This window comes from Agrilus planipennis, unplaced genomic scaffold (assembly GCF_000699045.2).
Source record: "Agrilus planipennis isolate EAB-ADULT unplaced genomic scaffold, Apla_2.0 scaffold149, whole genome shotgun sequence".
NCBI classification, from domain to species: Eukaryota; Metazoa; Arthropoda; class Insecta; order Coleoptera; family Buprestidae; genus Agrilus; species Agrilus planipennis.
The window spans coordinates 618614-639621 of NW_020438906.1; the positions used below are offsets into that span (position 1 = coordinate 618614).

Genomic DNA, 21008 nt, shown 5'->3' on the forward strand with positions numbered 1-21008 from the left:
AAAAAGAACGATGAATTGTAATATCAATATACATAAGAAGGGTCAGAAAAATGAGCGAAAATGTTATTATTAATCATTTGGGTCACTATAGCCGGATATGATTTCTTGAGAATCAGTCATAATAAACGATATATCATTTTAAACGGAGTCATTATATCCAAACTTTCCTATAGAGAATTTAATATGAAAACCAAACAACACTGCAATTACTTCATATTAAGCGGTTGGTCAGTATAGGCGGAGTCATAATAAACGAATTCCACTGTATACACGTATTTTAAGATAGTTGTCCCCTTCTTTAGCAAGGATGTAGATAAGGATAGGCTCGAGCGAGCTAAGGTACATGTATTGAAAGTTTTGATTTATGCGTTTAATTTTCAAGATTTTATTTCACTTTTTTTTCATAAGTTTTGTTTGAAAAGATTTCGATTAAACTTATGGTTTGACTACAATGAGCATATTACGTACTTTTTGGATCACCCTGTATATGAACGGTTCTTTTCTTAATAAAAATCCTAAGTGTAGTTTTATTTTGTTCAAAAATTATTATTACCCTAGGTATTATGGTGCGAATATCAATATAATCACGGAATTCAAGGCCTCTTGGGTTGTATGAAAAGAATCTAGCTACAATTTAGATACCGCTTTATGTAATTTTTTGCATTCAAGGAGCGATAATTTTTGCTGGTTCTTCGTTTCATTTTTTTTCTTTCTATCCAATAAGTCCAAGCAAATTTTTACAACACCTCACCACCACTTGTTGTGGCTGCCGGTTTACCTTGAACGCATGTCTCTTTCCTAATTAATTATGAATAGAGAATATATGTATGTATAATGTAAAGTCAAGTTGCACTCGGCAACATAAATAGCCTAGACCTACTAACACACACACCTGAAATACGTAGCGCATAAAATAAAACAAGATAGTATAGTAAATATTTATATCGTTGTGTGGCAAACCTGAATTACAAATTGACAACAACTAATACTACTACCTACAATAATTTACAATGTACAATATTGCATACCTACGTGTACAATTCGCAATTAGTATGATTCTCTGTAATAAATTATACTCGAGAATACTACCGCACAACTTATGTAATCAATCTCTACTATAACTGTGTACCTATATGTATGTGGGTGCTTCATTTGCAGCGAACATTTTTTTTTCGCTGACATCAAAATTTGGTTATTTACCTCAAAAAAACATCTCACAAAATAATAACACCTAAATTACAATATTTATCTTCATTTGCAGCGAACATTTTTTTCGCTGACATCAAAATTTGGTTATTTACCTCAAAAAAACATCTCACAAAATATGTACCCTTAATTATAATTTTCTCCATTTAAATAACACGTAAATTACAATATTTATCATCATTTCGCTCATTTTCATAATATTTTAGGCACTCTTCAAAATTATTATTACAATTTTACTGTAACTTCAACCGTTTTGTCTATGTCGGTACCGAAAACCGATTTTTACGATAATTGACATTTTCTTTGTTATCGTAGGAGCGGTTGAAGTTAGATAAAAACTTTAATAAGAAACTCGTAGAATATTAAATTTTCTACAAAAATGGTCCTATAAACCTTTTCACTAAAGTGCATTCTTCACAAGATATCTGCATATCCAATTATAGATATTGAAATGATAAAATTTTATTCAATTTTAAGTTTTATTTGAATTTATTTAAAGTAACAATAAAATCACAATAAGCAATTTTAAAGAGTGCCTAATACACTACGATTAGCAACAAACCGCGATAAGTTATGATAAATTAAACGATAAATATTGTGATTTACGTGTTATTAAAAACTCAACAATCAGGTGGAACTACTTAAAATTATATTTAAGGATTCGTATTCGTGAGAATTTTAATTAATTTACGTTAATTTTAATTATAGTAAAATTTGTTTCTAACACAGATCTGAATAAAAAAGGTACTACACAAAATTTTTGCAAAACGAATAGTTTTCCACATATAAGGCTGCATTCGTTTCACACACCGCCTTTGAGATAGAATTCAAGGCGTATTTATTTTACGTGGTATTTCCTGTAGGCCTAATCCGTGGGTAAATTATGCCATAATTTTAATGATTATTGTTGGTCTTCACTAACTTCCCGTTCTTCCATATTTTCAGTTATCATCTCAGCGTAAGATAACGCAATGAGATTTCATCATCGTTGAATTCAAATTAAACGATTATCTGACCTCGATAAGAACCACACACTATGGAACATAGCAATTTTACTTTTCTGCATCCACAATTGATGTCATTATACAATTCAGAGACCAGATTCAAATTTGGGTGGGAAAAGATTTAGACTCACAGCAAAAGGGTTTGTCTCTTATTTTCCGCTGAGATTATGCCGATGAAAATGAAAATATAAAGGAACAAGTCAGAAATGGCGAACAAAAATAAACAAAATAGATTAGGTCTAAAGGAGATACGATCTAAAAAAAGAAAAACGCGCCTTGCATTCCACTTCTAAGGTAGTATGAGAACGCGGGCAGCGCAATGCCCAGGTTTTCGCAGCAGATAATTAGCTTTAAAAATTGTTTTCGTGACCTTTGACTACCTCTAACTTTTGCAGTCATCCAATTGGCTTTATGTGTGGAAAATTTTCGATTTGAATTTTTGTAAAAGTTAATGGCGTAAAAAGACCGGACTACATGAGAAATTACGCAGTAAGTTGTTAATTTCAAATGCAGAGGCTAACTGTGTAAAACCAACAACAGTTTCATTATAGTCGGATGGCAGAAAAACACTAATAAAGGTAATCGTATACAACGGATCGGACGCGAGTTTCCCACGACGTGTTGGCCCGGCCCGGTGTGCAAAATCACGGGCGGTGCGAAGTCACCTTTATTTTCACGGAGAAGGCTTGTCCTAATACAGGGTGAGCCAATGAAACGCCACTGCACAAAAATAGAGAGAAGGTGGGCTGGTGGCCTAATGACTCACCCTGTATATTGGGCGCGGAAACCATTCCTTTAGATAGTTTTACAGATTTAAAAAAAGTAACTAAAACAACCAAACCCAACATACACCTAATCAAATGAACCAAAAATAAGTTTTTCTTGGCTCGCATTGCTGTAAGCAAAAGAAATGAGCGGCAATGGCAACACTCGCTTCGTTCGTGCTGTCCTTTCCTATTGGAACCTCATATTCCTAAGCGATGAAAAAAAAAGCATTATTCAGTTAGTTAGGTAGGGCCTCAAGGGCATCTGAAGGTTTATGCCGTTCTAAACTACCCAAATAACTTAAGATTCATTATTGTGTATATGCATTATTAACAGAGATAATAACGCTAATCAAAAAACAAAATTTTAACAAATGGCAGATATCGATAGACCAAATTTCAATCAAATCGTCTTCGCAATTACATTAAAAGAAAGATCCTAAAAATCAGTTTAATGGTTTGCACCAAAATTAGCTTTGGATTTTTGTCACTTTTCTTTAATAACATTGTCAAAAATTGATAATTTGTAATTTTCAGTTTTTTTTCCTTTGTATATAACTAATTAATGATCTGCCTTGATGCCAACTTTCAAGTTTCTAAGTCACCTAGAAGTGGTCTACATTTTTGATGGGTGAGTCAAGGTGCGCGAGTAAATGACAAAAATAGCACTTTTCAGACTCTAATAACTCGAGAATAATTACAGATTTATAAATGAAATTTAGCACTGTATATATTCGAATGGGCCTTATTAAACATACAAAATTACAAGGATGTAGCTGCAATAGTTACGTCAAATTACAAGGGATCGAGCTCGAGTTCGAACTTCTCTTTTACGATCTTGACTGATTGTAGTATGCAGTGGCGTATCCAGAATTTCTGAATTACGTAGTGTTTAACTGTAAACTGTATTCGTTTTAGTGTAGTTACGTTGGTAAGGTCCGACATCAACACATTTTGTATTTTCTTTTACCTATACCACCCTTCCCACGTAAAAAAGTCTTTAGCATAGATTTCAACATTAGTAGATATGAACCAAACATCTTAAACGAAAATAGGTATGTAGGCTGTACGCTGATCAATAAATTTTGTAACTATTTTTACATTTTAGTTCCATTCTAGTATTTCATCAAAAACCCTCTGTAACAAGTAGACGGGCAACTATACTGTTTACATTAAATAAAGTCTAGGCGGATTAAACAACTCTATTTTCAATGTACGTGGACGTATCGTGCGTATGTATGCAATTTTCATGTAAACATATAAAATGGTGAAAACGCAAAAATGTGCACATGACAATCTGTAAAACAAAGCAAATGTTGCGTTTTGGCAACAGTACATGTACCTGGCAAACATTATTGTTAAGTAATTTTTATATACATAGGTACGAATAATCTGTTACAATTCCGCAAACTGAAAATAGTCACATAATATGCATACAGGAAAAAGGAACTTGTATATTAGCCTGTAGGATACAGATATACGATATTTCAATGGGGTGGAAATTTCAAATACTTTTATACGTACTGTAGAGGAAGGGAGGACGTTTTTCCTACAATCTGGAGATGATATTATTTGGATTAAGGTAATATTTACTCCAGACCCGTATACGAGGTTGGAGTTGGGAGGGATGATAAAGGGGTAATTAGTTGACGGTCAGGCGTGGAGGTGGTCGAAATAAATAATTTAGTACAGTAATCAATAAATAAAACAAATTAGGACAAACGACTTATCCCAATTTATTATTGCTGATGTTTGTTTGTTATTGCCTTTTTTATCTGGTAGAATTACTTTGTCCGGTACCCGACCGGATTCTAAAAAAAGTGCCGGGTACCGGATCCCTGACCCATCTCTAATTACAGTAGAACCTCTATAACTCGAACATCAAGGGAGAGGCCAAAAAAATTATAGAGAGTTATAGTTTTTTGATTTGACTTGTATTAGAGGTTAAGATTTGGTGTACTCACAATGTCGGCAAATCCTTAAAGTCGATAACTTAGTTTTCTTCGAATCGTAGACGTAATAAGTTTCAAATCATCGAGTTGTAAAGGTTGTAAAATAAAACATTGCTATGTTGGAGAAATATGTACCAAAATGGCTTGCAGGGACTCGCTGATTATTTCGGCTAATAGAGGGTTGAGATTTCGAGTAATGTAGGTTTTGGCGCTTGAAAAGAAGGGAACAAAACATTTTTTCAAGTTTTGGCGGTTTTCGACTTATCGAAGTTGGACTTGAAGAGGTTCTACTGTTCTATTATTGCATGTTAAGAACAATTGCATAAAAAATAAATTACTGCCGACGCCGTGCGCCCGTTCCAAGCTTCCGATGTATGTGCGCTTGCCTTAATAAGAAAAAAGCATACGAATACGTAGTAATAATAATAAAAATAATGATAAATAGAAAGAATATGAGAACCGGAAGTCAATAAAAAATAGGCGAGATAGGTTGGTAGGACACCTTCTCAGACATGAAGGTCTAGTCAGAGACATAGGTATTAGAGGCAGAAACAGGAGTTAGGAGGGGTAGAGGTAGACCTGGATTAGATTACTGTTCGCAAATAGTTAATGATGTGGGTTGTTCTAGTTTTAGGGAAATGTGAAGATTAGCTCAGGATAGGAAAGAGTGGAGGTACGTGTCTAACCAGTCTTAGGACTGACGACCCTATGATGATGATGATGAAATAGAACATATGATATTTTTATTCTGTCCACTGGGAAGTTAGTTGGGTGAACCTATCGGGTCGCACCCAAACCACATTTTTTTTTTCGGAAATTCAGGGGCAGACTTCCGATTTCGATATTTCTCACATAACATTTTTTTACAGTACCAATTGATATTTTAAGCGACGCGCTTACAATACAAAAACAGTGCTGCATATACACTATACATATACACACACACACACACACACCTGAACAAATCGTACCTCGTATCTATATTTCTTTTTTAGTGGATATTATACATGTTATATATACGTATTTACAATGTACACAACGGTTAGAAAATAAAATCATTTGTAGGTACTAGGGCGGCTCTCTGATAGCGAGTATCAATTGTACACGCGGCTCGAGTTTCGATTTGCAATCGACCTAATTTTGCCTCTGCGAGGCAGAATTTGCCGATAAATTTACTATCTTACGCAAGTGGTTAGTATAAGAAACCCCACAGTTATTACTTCCTATTATTCTAAAAATACAAAGACAACAGACGCATTGAATACAGAATGTTCAATAAATAACTGGCCGCACGAGGCACATCTGCGAAATTTGATTCACAATCGGTGAAGCTGTTAAACATTATGTGGATACCAGATATTATAATCTACATGGAAAATAAATAAATTATTTTGTAAAACCGTCAAAAATCACGAACTCGTAAAATGGTGAAACTTTTATTTTTCATGTGTAGTTTATTTCGTTTGATTACTAATTTTTAACTCTCCAGCCGCACATTAAGGCACCCTTTTCCCCTCTCCGACCGGGGTAATTAACTCTCAGCAAAAGTAGGTTAACAAATGATGCATGCATACCCCAACGCTTTCTGCAAAGAAGTCTTTGTAAAGATACATTTTTTTTAAGTTTAATTTGATCTTTTTGACTAATATACAATTTGATAGATTCAGAAAATATAACATAAATGAAGAAAAAAGGGGCCCACTTTTGCGCAGGTACCACAAATTTTTTTAAAATAAGGACTACGTATTTCAGCGAGATTTCGTTCTCTTCTGGTGGAGTCACGCACTAATAAAATACTTATAATCAGGGTTGGAAAAAAACATTTTTTTGTTAAATTTCTGAAAACATTTTAAACATGTGTTAATATGTTTTAAATATTTATTTTGAACATATGTTTTAAACGTTTTAAATTTGTTTTAAACTAGTTTTTTTTATCGTAGTCTGTTGACCTAGTTAAGTTTCTGTTTCTAACATGTCAACCCTCTGAGATGTTTATTTCGTATCTTACCAACAAGTACTTTTACCCTAGCCGAAGGAATTTAAAGAATGTTTAATGTGTCACATTTTTTTGTTTTAAACACTATTCAATACACTTTAATGTGTTGTTATTTAGATTGTGTTTTAAACAGTGTTTAAGAAACGTGTTTTAAAACTATTTGTTTTAAACATGCCAACCCTGCTTTCAATAGAAGTGGACGTACATATAGGGCTGTCTCTTTTACGTTACCCTAACTTAAACACTGTTAAAACACTTTCTAAATAAAACATGTCTTAAATAAAGATTATTTCAAACAAAAACAAAAAAGAAACTTGTTGGTTATGAAATAAAGAAAACATCTCACAGTGTTGGCATGTTTGAAGTACGTATTTTAAACACTGTTAGAAACATAAGTAATTAATGACGTTATTAATACACGATAAAAAAACTTTTTTAAAACATGTACAATGTACTCAAATTAAAGATAAAAAATTATTTAAAACACCTGAACACATATTTAAAACGTATTCAACACAATTTTAATAAAAAACTGTTTTTTTCCAACCCTGTAGTCATGGCAGAATCCAGGGCTTATTACAAGCTATTTATGAATTTCCATACCTCAGAAATCATAATTTTCTTTTCGTGTTTATGTCGACAGACCAAAGTAGACACAATCTCATAAGTCCAAGCTCTCAGTCACCCGATAACCCTATACTCTACAATATTTTAAAAAATAAAAAACGGGCAATATGTGTTACAATTCTTATCGCTTATTGGTATAACTATTTCTATTTAACGATGAAATATTAATATGATTAGTTTATGATGCTCGAAAAGGGACGCGTCTCCTCGCTCCATGGCGCGTCAAGCCGATCACCCGGAGCGTAGAACGCTTGGCACGGCAGTCTACGCGCTGTGAAACGGAGCCTTTAGAAAATAACGCGATAACATAATAATTAGTTTATTAAAACGATAAAGCAAGAGTAAAGAGCAAGTTAAGGTTACGTAAACAGGAACCCGAAAATGTCCGTCTATCATAAATTACGACTATGAACTTTACCAAAATTTCTCAGTAAAATTTCAAAAATTATTTACCTACTAGGTATATCCCAGTAAAGATAAAAATAATTGCATTTCTCTTCTAAGTTAATATAATTATAAACAATAATAACTCAATAATACATTAACGAAATAATAGACTTAGGATTACACATTCCAATAATATTTGCGAATTAATGATAATTATGCAAGAGCTTAAGTTAAGTGGTACAATTGATTAGTGATTTAAAACGACAACAAATATTGTTATCTCATCGTCAGAATGCNTGAACATATGTTTTAAACGTTTTAAATTTGTTTTAAACTAGTTTTTTTTATCGTAGTCTGTTGACCTAGTTAAGTTTCTGTTTCTAACATGTCAACCCTCTGAGATGTTTATTTCGTATCTTACCAACAAGTACTTTTACCCTGGCCGAAGGAATTTAAAGAATGTTTAATGTGTCACATTTTTTTGTTTTAAACACTATTCAATACACTTTAATGTGTTGTTATTTAGATTGTGTTTTAAACAGTGTTTAAGAAACGTGTTTTAAAATTATTTGTTTTAAACATGCCAACCCTGCTTTCAATAGAAGTGGACGTACATATAGGGCTGTCTCTTTTACGTTACCCTAACTTAAACACTGTTAAAACACTTTCTAAATAAAACATGTCTTAAATAAAGATTATTTCAAACAAAAACAAAAAAGAAACTTGTTGGTTATGAAATAAAGAAAACATCTCACAGTGTTGGCATGTTTGAAGTACGTATTTTAAACACTGTTAGAAACATAAGTAATTAATGACGTTATTAATACACGATAAAAAAACTTTTTTAAAACATGTACAATGTACTCAAATTAAAGATAAAAAATTATTTAAAACACCTGAACACATATTTAAAACGTATTCAACACAATTTTAATAAAAAACTGTTTTTTTCCAACCCTGTAGTCATGGCAGAATCCAGGGCTTATTACAAGCTATTTATGAATTTCCATACCTCAGAAATCATAATTTTCTTTTCGTGTTTATGTCGACAGACCAAAGTAGACACAATCTCATAAGTCCAAGCTCTCAGTCACCCGATAACCCTATACTCTACAATATTTTAAAAAATAAAAAACGGGCAATATGTGTTACAATTCTTATCGCTTATTGGTATAACTATTTCTATTTAACGATGAAATATTAATATGATTAGTGAGTGCCTAATACACTACGATTAGCAACAAACCGCGATAAGTTATGATGACAAACGACTTAAATATTGTGATTTACGTGTTATTAAAAACTCAACAATCAGGTGGAACTACTTAAAATTATATTTAAGGATTCGTATTCGTGAGAATTTTAATTAATTTACGTTAATTTTAATTATAGTAAAATTAGTAAAATTTGTTTCTAACACAGATCTGAATAAAAAAGGTACTACACAAAATTTTTGCAAAACGAATAGTTTTCCACATATAAGGCTGCATTCGTTTCACACACCGCCTTTGAGATAGAATTCAAGGCGTATTTATTTTACGTGGTATTTCCTGTAGGCCTAATCCGTGGGTAAATTATGCCATAATTTTAATGATTATTGTTGGTCTTCACTAACTTCCCGTTCTTCCATATTTTCAGTTATCATCTCAGCGTAAGATAACGCAATGAGATTTCATCATCGTTGAATTCAAATTAAACGATTATCTGACCTCGATAAGAACCACACACTATGGAACATAGCAATTTTACTTTTCTGCATCCACAATTGATGTCATTATACAATTCAGAGACCAGATTCAAATTTGGGTGGGAAAAGATTTAGACTCACAGCAAAAGGGTTTGTCTCTTATTTTCCGCTGAGATTATGCCGATGAAAATGAAAATATAAAGGAACAAGTCAGAAATGGCGAACAAAAATAAACAAAATAGATTAGGTCTAAAGGAGATACGATCTAAAAAAAGAAAAACGCGCCTTGCATTCCACTTCTAAGGTAGTATGAGAACGCGGGCAGCGCAATGCCCAGGTTTTCGCAGCAGATAATTAGCTTTAAAAATTGTTTTCGTGACCTTTGACTACCTCTAACTTTTGCAGTCATCCAATTGGCTTTATGTGCGGAAAATTTTCGATTTGAATTTTTGTAAAAGTTAATGGCGTAAAAAGACCGGACTACATGAGAAATTACGCAGTAAGTTGTTAATTTCAAATGCAGAGGCTAACTGTGTAAAACCAACAACAGTTTCATTATAGTCGGATGGCAGAAAAACACTAATAAAGGTAATCGTATACAACGGATCGGACGCGAGTTTCCCACGACGTGTTGGCCCGGCCCGGTGTGCAAAATCACGGGCGGTGCGAAGTCACCTTTATTTTCACGGAGAAGGCTTGTCCTAATACAGGGTGAGCCAATGAAACGCCACTGCACAAAAATAGAGAGAAGGTGGGCTGGTGGCCTAATGACTCACCCTGTATATTGGGCGCGGAAACCATTCCTTTAGATAGTTTTACAGATTTAAAAAAAGTAACTAAAACAACCAAACCCAACATACACCTAATCAAATGAACCAAAAATAAGTTTTTCTTGGCTCGCATTGCTGTAAGCAAAAGAAATGAGCGGCAATGGCAACACTCGCTTCGTTCGTGCTGTCCTTTCCTATTGGAACCTCATATTCCTAAGCGATGAAAAAAAAAGCATTATTCAGTTAGTTAGGTAGGGCCTCAAGGGCATCTGAAGGTTTATGCCGTTCTAAACTACCCAAATAACTTAAGATTCATTATTGTGTATATGCATTATTAACAGAGATAATAACGCTAATCAAAAAACAAAATTTTAACAAATGGCAGATATCGATAGACCAAATTTCAATCAAATCGTCTTCGCAATTACATTAAAAGAAAGATCCTAAAAATCAGTNGGGGAACCAATTAATGAAACCAATGAGAATTACACCCCTCACATTTGGGGTATACTGAATTATTTCAATACTGATCCTAATCGAATATACAATTAAGATTCGAAAATTTTTAAGTTTTTAAAAACCAGCAAAGAAATTACGTAAAAACAGATGCTTGTAAAAACTCAATTGTAATGTAAAAGTTGATGTATACTCGACCTTGAACGCACATGCATATTACGAACAAATAATAATGATAATGACTTTAATTGTAAGCCAATGCTAGACTTGCACACATACAGTAACTAGCAAAAATAACGAAAATTAAACAGGGTATAGCCCAAATGACATCGCATATTTTCTGCTATGTATGTTACATACATAAACAAGATTTAAACGCACTGTAGATACAATTAATTTACACATATGTTTAGAATAATATTTGCTATCGTTGTTCTTTTCCCGGAGAATATTTTAAACAGAAAACAATAGGTTGAATTTAGTCAACTTAATCCACATTTTTACGATAGTAAAATATTACAATACCACTTTTGCAAAGCATTTACTGATAAAAGTGTTTTTCAAAAGTTAATTTGTATGATTCATCAAAGAAAACCTAGGTACCTATAATAACACTAGATAATTAATGAAACCTTTTGATATAAAACCTGGTTTTTAAAATATAGAAAATATTCAGTAAGATGCATACATACACGGAATTCTCTTTTTATTTTTTGGTTTTGTTGATGGAACCGAATATTATAACATTTCGAAAAAATTCAGCTCAAAAAAATAAAAATTCTGCAGAAGCAAAGCAACTATATACTTGATAGGTACGTACCTAGTTGAAAAGATAACAATAGGTCGAAAGGACACTGAATTAGTGAAGAAATTTACAAGATGAAGGAATGATTAATAAAAATAATCCATGACGAACTGTGGGGTCGATAAAATTGGTAGGCTACAGACTATATCTATGATATAATATTATAGGTAAATGTGTTACCTATTTACCTACCAAAGCAGTACTAGGAAAAAGAAAGTGAATTTATTAGTCGTGTCATAAACAAAAGTCATGGTCAGATGATGATGTAATTTGATTGATCACACCAATAGTCCCAGTGACAAATGTTAAAGAGGCAAAAATGCGAAAAATATTTGTGATATAATACACAAATGATGAGCTGAAGCAAAACAATGAATGGGTGCGACGAGTTTTTCGAAAAATCGGCCAAATGAAAACTCACCAGCAGGTAAAGTGTATAACAAACTATCAAGATAGAAGGTATCCGAATTGTTTATCATTTAATCGTGCCTAGTATGGCCAGGAGCTATAACGAGATGCCAGAAAATTAACCTCGACCTCAAGGCGGAGAAATAGAACTGTACAAGAAGGTAACAGCACACCATATGCAGCCTCAATACGTCACAAATTATTCACGATGCAGACGACGTGGTTCTCGCGCAAAACTTCAAAAACTACAGCTGATCGGGCTGTCAACATGTTGCCGTACTATCACACCCACTGCAGCTGTAGCTGTCAATATTCACGCACTTTTGATTGCGAACTTCATTGTTTACACTTACGCAATCATTTTAATCCGAAGAATGCCCCTTTCATTTGCGCTAGGTACAAACCGAAATAAAAACAGCATGTGTGATGACAACTTCACGGACACAAACGTCATTGCGACAATTGATACATAGTATAGATACGCAACAATCGTTAAGTAACCGCCACTGATTTTCACAACAATCAACAATGCAACAGCACAAAAAAATTACCTGAGCTAAAATGTGAACGTTTCGAATCTACGTTCTCGATGTCCCCGTCCAGAGGTCTTTTCCTGGAATCGGCAATTTCTGGCGACGGACACGTATCCATTCCCGAATCGGCGGCCATCTTGAAAGTTTAGATGTCCATTAGCATAAAGCGTTTATTCGCGGCGTTAGTAGGTATCTTTCAACTTCGCTAGCGCTCGAAACTTACCGTAGACAAGACAGATTCACAATGCCACTAGAGCCGTGAGGCGCGTTCTGTTGATTTTTACTAACTCTGCCTTCGGTCAAATTATTATTATTATGTTAAAACGACCCCCCCACCTTTTTCACTTGCAAATTTAAATTCTTCCGTCTAATAAACTCTTGTTAACGATGATGCAGCATACTGCCAATCATAAATCACAATTTCAATAATTCCGTACGGCCAATAAAAACGTTTTCCAGCTAAAACTAACAATGCTTGTAACAATTACCGACTATTTGGCCAATACAAACGGTATTTTAGCTAAAACTAATAATGCTTGTAATAATTATAGATAGTCTAGCCAATAAAAACGTTCTTCAGCCAAAAATGACAATGCTTAGTAACAATTACTGTTTATGCACAAAATTTTAAAGCTTATCTTTTCATCAAAACAGTAATTAATTTTTAAAAATGCCGCTTTGTTAAAAAATATATATTTTTTAATATTTACCCATTGATTATTGCTTCGACCCTCCAACACTATAAATTCATTGGAACGACCACAAATATGTAGATGGGTTAATGAAAAGCGACATAAATTTTAAATGAAACGATTTCTGAAACGACAACACGACAAAATGTATATGACATTTGATTTAACTAAAAATAATGTAACAAAAACACAGATAACAAGATATTTTACCCTAATTAAAAATGACAATTGTTTGTGGTCAAATTGTCCGAAATGAAGTTTCCTGAATCGAAAAGGCCGCAATGTATTAAACAAACACATAATTTCACTTTCGTTGCAATTTCAAATTAGACTACGTTAAATTTTACGATTAGTTAAAGTTTCCGCCGCTTTAGGATTTTAGGAATAAAAACATGCAATTACAAAAATACTTCTTTTTAATTAATAAAGCCTTGACATTATTAATGATAACATTATGCTGAGTTATCTAATGTTATCATATATTGCTTTTATTCAGAAAGTTTTGCTGTTATGTTCTTTCGATAATTGCTGCCTCGTAATTTTGCAAAATCTGAACCTTAATCAATCCTAATTAATCAGTTACAAAGCTTACGCCTTGCAGGTTGCCTACTATAAAAATTAAATTTACCGTTCATTCTTTGTTTCTTGTTATCTAGCAATCAGGTGTTTGTTAGTATATGGTTAGTATTTAGTATGATTGTTAGCCATTGTTAACATTACGAGTCAGCGTTGCGTTGATATTGTGATTTAAGTTTCAATAAGTCTCTAACAGTCTAATAAGTGTTGTGGGTGTTGTGAAAATGGCGAAGATGCTCAACACGGTGTTGTTCATTTTAATATTTTTTTGTGTTAATGGGGAACCAATTAATGAAACCAATGAGAATTACACCCCTCACATTTGGGGTATACTGAATTATTTCAATACTGATCCTAATCGAATATACAATTACAACGTTGGAGTTTTAGAAAATGCGCAAAAGGTTAGAAATTTATATATCTTTTTATTAATTACTTAATGAAGACAGTAGGTAGTTGGTCTTAAGATATTAAAGAAAAACAGAGACCATGGGGTACATAAAAAATAGAAATGTTTGTCACATGACAAATGTTTATATTTATCCTATTATGTATTTATCACTTAAAAGACGGTTAACCTTGTATCGCAAAACAGTTTTTGTTATTAATTTTATTTGTTATTTAGATAAGTAGAATGGTCTAATGTAATAGTAACTGCATGTGTGAGCATCAGTTACATAGTTTATCTAAGAAATTATTGATCAAGCATAAATGATGCAACTTTATTTTAGACTGAAAAAGGCTTATTTTTACAAATCGAAGTTCAAGTAGAATGTCGCCTTAATCCAAACGATCCTCGATGTGGGCCCAAAGTGCACACATGTGAGGCATTCATTGAAAAAATAGAAGGAATTGACAGGTATGAAATATTGCCAGGGGCTATCTGCCATCCCAAATATGAACCCACTGAAAGGGGTGAATTAAATGGAGAAGTCCCTGTACAAAGAAGTTCTGTGCTGCAGGTTAATGAGGAGCCCACAAGCTCAGTAAGTGCTACCCACAAGCTCAGTAAGTGCAATAACAAGCTGATTATTATAAAAACTCAAAGAACTAAGAAAGCAACATATCTTCTATTATCATAAATTTATATCTTTAATTTATTCATATCAAAAAACAAAATTGTTTTCCAGAAGCTTTCAATGGAGAAAAGTTTATATATAATAATTAAAAAGTCAAAATATTACATTCTATTGATAGTAAAAATACAAAGGAATATATTCCTACTCCTTATCAAATTCTTCATTTTTTTTTTAATGTTATGATAATTTTGGTTACTTAAATTCATTAAATTAGATCATTAACAAAGTTACTGCAATAAAGTTTTATTTTTTCCCTTATTTAATTTAGCAATTAAAAGTGGTAGCATTCTATTCGTAATAAGCTTTTCTATCATTATATATTCTTGTAATTTAATTCATGATTACAAAACATTATATTTTCTTGTTTAAATACCTGACTTAGCGATTGGGGCAAAAACATATTATAATCACAGTTTGTATTTTGAAATATTACCCTTCAGAATAATTCATTATTTAGGTTCAAGCAAGCAATGAAGCTTCGCCATCAGGTGAAATTTCTGACGAGTTCGTAGCTGTACGCCGCAATTCTAATCAGTGTTTGGGATGTGTTATTGATCTTGATAAAAATGTGGAAGGATTACCTGATTTAATAACAACTGCATTAAAACATCTCGAATCAGAGCGCGAAAACAAACATGTACTCTTAAATGTATTAAGGGTACAACAACAAGTGCGTTTTTTAAAATCATAGGAAAGTTTGAATAAGACTAATAAGTTTGTTATTTTAGGTTGTAGCTGGAATTAAGTACATTCTTTTACTTGAGGTAGCCCCTACTGTATGTGCTAAAGATGTAAATACAGTAACCCCAGAGTTGTGCCCATTAAATACCAATGTACCATCTCAAATATGCCATATAACATATTGGCAAAAGCCATGGATAAGTTTGCAAAAGCACATAATTGCAAATAATTGTACAGTATCGCAAGAATTCACTGACACTACTAATCCCACATTTCCTAATACTCCAAAACGTCGGTATCCAGAAGATATAGATAATGAAATCGAAATTACAAATGCTTACGGTAATCGATACCCTTCAAAGATTATCGATAAAGAGCCTAACAATGTGCCTAATTTTGACGAAATAGCGAATTCAGGCCGTTTTGACATTGAAAATTCTGACTTCATAAGCCCATCAGCTCTTGCCAATATAGAGTCCCAAATTGAGTTTCACAAGACTCCTAAACAAGTACAGTCCGTTGAAAATGAAAACACTGCAAAACCACAAAGTTCTGAGGGTCCTGCAGAATCACCTTCTGGTGAAGTTCAAGTACAACAAATTGACTCAATCCCCAACAATAATGGAGAAGTGATCAGCAACAACAGTTCTACCAGTAGTGCTTTAAAGCTTGAAGATGTTCAAACGCAATTGAGAGAAAGTACGATTCCTGTAGACCACCAAAGAAGAAAAAGGTCACCAGCTGGTTCAACGAAAACATCATTCAAAAAAAGTAATCCTTACAATAAGCAGTGGCTCAGAATGTTAGCCAAATTTGTAGTTGAAGAAAAGCTTGGCCCAAATAGATGTGATGTTGTAGAAGTTTTGTACCCAAAACAACAGAAAAATGAGAAACTTGGAGGAGTTGTTTACTCATTTTTAATAAACTTGAAGAAATCAAAATCTGAAGAAATGGAATCATGTAAAACAAAAGTATTAATTCCAAACGACAAGTCAGAGAGGGAAATATTGAAGTTCAAATGTTATGATAACAAAAATAAAGGCAACAAGAAACTATCCAGAGTTCCCAGACAAATACCAGGGGGTGTTTGGGATGTGTCAGTATCAGACCCAATTATAAACGATCTTGCTCATAGTTCTCTAATGCAACTTAATCTACAATCGAGCCGGCCGAACAGGCTCAAAGTTATAGAGATTATTTCTGCACAAAAGCAGGTTGTTGCAGGTCTTCTTTATCACATCAAGACCAAGGTCGTTTCAACTGAGTGCAGCCCTAATGATCTTCAGGATTCTCACCAGTGTATTGAACTAGTAGGAGAAGGCCCATCTATCTGTGAAATTACCATCTGGGATAGACCATGGATACATGACGGTCGAGAAGTTAATATTACTTGTGATGACGACCAAGTACAGCATTCTTTTAAAACCAGTAGTGTCCGACACAAAGAAAAAAGATCTATAGAATCTAATAAAAATGAACATAATTCGTTAAAATATGAAGATCTATTTGATCACTTTGTAATCACTTTCAGTAAGAACTATGCTGACGAAAAAGAGTACAATTACCGTTTTAATGTTTTCAAAGAAAACATGAAATACGTCCATCTGTTAAACAAGTACGAGCAGGGCACGGGTAGATATGGGATAACAATGTTTGCAGATTTGACTCAAGATGAATTCAGAAAATATAAAGGATTTCGAATAGATTTGAAGAATCATAACGAAGTCGGAAACAGTTGGGCCGAAATACCGAACACAGTGGAGCTACCTATCGAATTCGATTGGAGAACTAAGGGAGCTGTGACTGAAGTAAAAAATCAGGGCACATGTGGCAGTTGCTGGGCCTTTAGCGTAACCGGCAATGTCGAAGGTCAGTTTGCCATAAAAAATGGGAAATTACTGGAATTTTCTGAACAAGAACTAGTGGACTGTGACACGATAGATGAAGGTTGCAACGGAGGACTAATGGATAATGCTTACCGGTAACATAAACGTTAAAACATTGTTTAAAACACATAATTATGTAATTTCATTTTATTTAAGCTCGATAGAAAAACTTGGTGGTTTGGAAACAGAAAGCGATTACCCGTATGAAGGCGAACAAGAGAAATGCCATTTCAGGAGCAGTTTGACTAAAGTAAAAGTTTCAGGGGCCGTCAACATTAGCACCAACGAAACAGATATGGCCAAATGGTTGGTTAAGAACGGCCCCATATCCATTGCCATTAACGCGAACGCTATGCAATTCTACTTGGGGGGCGTTTCTCACCCCTGGAAGTTTTTATGTGATCCTAAAAGTTTAGACCACGGAGTGCTCATTGTCGGTTATGGGATGCATAGTAAGTATCTGCATGTTTCTTTTTGGGTTCAGTATCAAAATGAAAAAGAAATGCGTATGCCTATTGACCAAAAATGTACACAAAAATTCTCGTTCCCCCTACTACCAAAATTTGCAGGCTGAGAAATTTGAAATAATTCACATTGGTCTCCATATTATGATTGTTATTCAGTTAAGTTAGAGCTAATACAACACAGGACCTCTGACGTTCAAAAGTGGTTCCCTATGAATTGTTTTGACCATAATTATTACCAGATTCTATATTTTACATTCAATTTATTTAATGATTTGGTTAGATCGAGATTACTTGTAAATGGTTAGTGAAAAGTTGCCTGGATCTGTTGCATCAGTTTATAAGTTGACATTTGTTTTTCCCTTTCTTATTGAATCTTTGTGAATTAAAGAGTCCAATCAAAACTGTATTTTTAATCTATTCTCCATTTCACCCCTTAGTTTGGATAATATTAAATAAAGCTCAAAGCAGTTAGAGTTGAAAGGTTTTTATTTTTGAAGAACCAACACCGACGTTTTGCCTGTATTAAAAAAAGTCTCGCAAATAGAGGCTAAACGTCGGTGTTGGTTCTTCAAAAATAAAATAAAAAACCTTTAATTGTCTTGAACTTTATTTAATACTGTATTTTTACGTTAGTTTCTTTATTATATCTATTGGCCCACCTATTCATTATTTGTATAATTTGTATTTTGAATTCTGGAGCCCGTCGTAAATAAATAAATAAATAAACAAAGAACTTAATAAAATGACAGGAACTAGTGTGGTATAATCTGGTTTATATCATCAGTTTGTACACGATGTATATAGGTATTAATACATTTTTAATATTACTTTTAGAATATCCGTACTTAAAGAAAACGTTGCCCTACTGGATCGTTAAGAATTCGTGGGGTAAGAGTTGGGGAGAACAAGGTTATTATCTGGTTTATCGCGGCGATGGCACTTGCGGGCTTAATCAGACTCCGTCCAGCGCTATTGTGGAATAATTGAGTAAAAGTTCTTAAAGATGGCTCTCTCCTTTTTTCAAACTAAGCAATACTCGAATTATATATATAAGTGCATAATTATTATAATCAGTCTTTCAGGTAGTACGTACCTACATAATTAACTATTATTAATTCATTAATATTCCGTAGAATAGCAAACTATTTTTCTACTAACTTGTTAAGTTTTCAAAATGCTTCTGAAAAACAGTCGCAATTGTGGGATAACAGTATAAAATAAAATTAAAATGGAATAAGTACTTTAGGTTGTGATTCTGATAGGTTACTTCAATCCACTGGTTAAAAATTATTGTGTGATATTTTATTATGTTTAGTAGCTAGCTTTTGTTTAGTTTAATTGAAAATTCTATTTGTTTTTTTGTTAAAAATGTGGAAGAAATTTTTGATCTGTAGGGTTCATCTTTGTTGCATATTTAAAAAAAGAAATTTGTTAAGTTTTTAAAATTTTGACTTTCAAATTTCCACGTTTTTCTGCAATACCGTAATAATTGTTAAATTATTAGTCGTTTTTTAATATTACCGAAAATATACCAAAATTCTGGTAATGTACTTATGAATATATTGTGTAAAAGTATAATTACACAACTCAAAATGATTGTCTTTCTTGGTGGCGGTTAAAACAATTAATATTTTGAATTACTTTTATTCATAAAATATGTTGGGCTTACCAAAGAAACGTGCCATGTTATTGTTAATTATTTATAATGAGTATTTATATAAATTATATTCAGTTATATTATTAAATCCTCCGTATATACATCGCCACTACAAGAATTTCAGTACAATTTACATAAAAGTATAACGAATTGTTCTCTTTTATTACTCATAATAATTTTATGTAATAAAAAAGAAATATTACTTAAATATGTAATAAATGCAAGAAAAACTATTATTAAAGTAATCTTGAATGTATGTATAATATGTATGGAATCATTGCTAAATTGAGCAATTTAGCTAAGCTACTTACTAAAAGGGAATATATCACTTAATCTGTTTTTTGTTGTAGTAGATTTTTATATAAACTAACAATAAATGTTTAGATAACCGATATAGTTATTTTTTATTTAAATACAATAATGTACACATACAGGTAAAATTCCTAAATAGTGATACAGTGCCACTTACAGTATTTTTATTTGGTGCAAATGTGATGGCTTACTATTTTTAATAATTTTGCAATTTTAAAAGGATGCATTTAAGTGCTCGAGCTTCGTACGTGACTGTCTGTTTGCCACTTATCTGATTTGCCTCTTCGGAAAAAGGCGAATATTCGATTGTCTTTACATTTTTGCCATGCACTTCAAAGAATAATGTTGTCATAAAATATAGAACAAATTCATCGTTCAACTAGTTGGCATTAAAAAAAACATTTTGTAACTTACTCTCGCAATTCTCAAGAAACGTAATGCACTCTTGCAATATCGTGTCTTTAAGTACGATCATATGCTTTGATAAGTTTTCTATCATACTGAGAAAGCACCGTTTGGTATAATACCATGTGTCTGTGCCCAGTTTTTTAGTGAAAGGTTCTAGTGATTTTATTATACGAGAAATGCCGAATTCGTAGTTTCCTTTTGAGCAGTAAAGAGTACTAAAATATGTATATTGGTTATGAACTACTAATAAAACATTATGTACATGTTATATAAACCGTTACTTTAATATCTTTTTTAACCACTTAAAAAGCAGTAAATATACAATAAGTAACTCACCCAATGACAAGGTTAATAATGCACAGATGAAAGCACTTCACTTCTGGGTCTTCTGCAATCAGTTGGTCCTCCTCCTTCTCCACTTTCCTCATAAGTTCCTCAGCTTCTTCATTTTGGGAGGTCATTATGTAAGAGACACACAGATTTGCCAAAACAACTGCACTTACACTTAACAACTAAAAATAACAAGAAAAATAAATTAATATCTATATAAAAAAATAGTTTTTAAGTAATTCATTTGTTAATTGGTTAATTTAACCGGACCACAGCAAAGAATTTGCCTATGTGCTGCATACATATATTTTTTAAAATTAACTGA

At 32.8% G+C, this 21008-nt stretch overlaps 3 protein-coding genes across 12 annotated transcripts in view; 1 reads left to right on the forward strand and 2 right to left on the reverse strand.

The window, feature by feature from the left end:
• Positions 1 to 13472, reverse strand: part of LOC108736407 (RNA-binding protein Nova-1) — a 27015-nt gene extending 13543 nt beyond the window's left edge. For 2 of the 9 annotated variants that reach the window (XM_025973401.1, XM_025973395.1), the window contains exons 1-2: positions 13306 to 13471; positions 12614 to 13060 (exon numbers count right to left, since the gene is read on the reverse strand). In XM_025973401.1, the coding sequence (XP_025829186.1) occupies positions 12614 to 12731 (118 nt within the window). In that variant the 5' untranslated portion in view covers positions 12732 to 13060; positions 13306 to 13471. Of the gene's footprint in view, positions 1 to 12075; positions 12585 to 12613; positions 13061 to 13305 lie in introns of those variants that run through there. The other 7 variants (XM_025973402.1, XM_025973400.1, XM_025973397.1 and 4 more) reach the window with 6 other exon arrangements.
• A 361-nt stretch (positions 13473 to 13833) lies between these two features.
• LOC108736406 lies at positions 13834 to 20025 on the forward strand. Its single transcript, XM_018468814.2, has 6 exons — positions 13834 to 14267; positions 14595 to 14849; positions 15400 to 15612; positions 15671 to 17604; positions 17666 to 17961; positions 18811 to 20025. The coding sequence occupies exons 1-6, from the start codon at positions 14088 to 14090 to the stop codon at positions 18957 to 18959; spliced, it is 3027 nt and encodes a 1008-aa protein (XP_018324316.1). The 5' UTR covers positions 13834 to 14087; the 3' UTR covers positions 18960 to 20025.
• LOC108736393 (tetratricopeptide repeat protein 30A) overlaps positions 20009 to 21008 on the reverse strand; it is a 3443-nt gene continuing 2443 nt past the window's right edge. For both annotated transcript variants that reach the window (XM_025973394.1, XM_025973393.1), the window contains exons 8-10: positions 20690 to 20865; positions 20360 to 20568; positions 20009 to 20275 (exon numbers count right to left, since the gene is read on the reverse strand). In XM_025973394.1, the coding sequence (XP_025829179.1) occupies positions 20142 to 20275; positions 20360 to 20568; positions 20690 to 20865 (519 nt within the window). In that variant the 3' untranslated portion in view covers positions 20009 to 20141. The remainder of the gene's footprint in view (positions 20276 to 20359; positions 20569 to 20689; positions 20866 to 21008) is intronic.

Coding starts and splice junctions, on each gene's coding strand:
- LOC108736406 (XM_018468814.2), top strand. CDS start 14,088: ATGGCGAAGATGCTCAACACGGTGTTGTTCATTTTAATATTTTTTTGT. Junction 17,605..17,665: donor CTAATGGATAATGCTTACCG/GTAACATAAACG, acceptor ATTTTATTTAAG/CTCGATAGAAAAACTTGGTG. Junction 17,962..18,810: donor TGTCGGTTATGGGATGCATA/GTAAGTATCTGC, acceptor TATTACTTTTAG/AATATCCGTACTTAAAGAAA.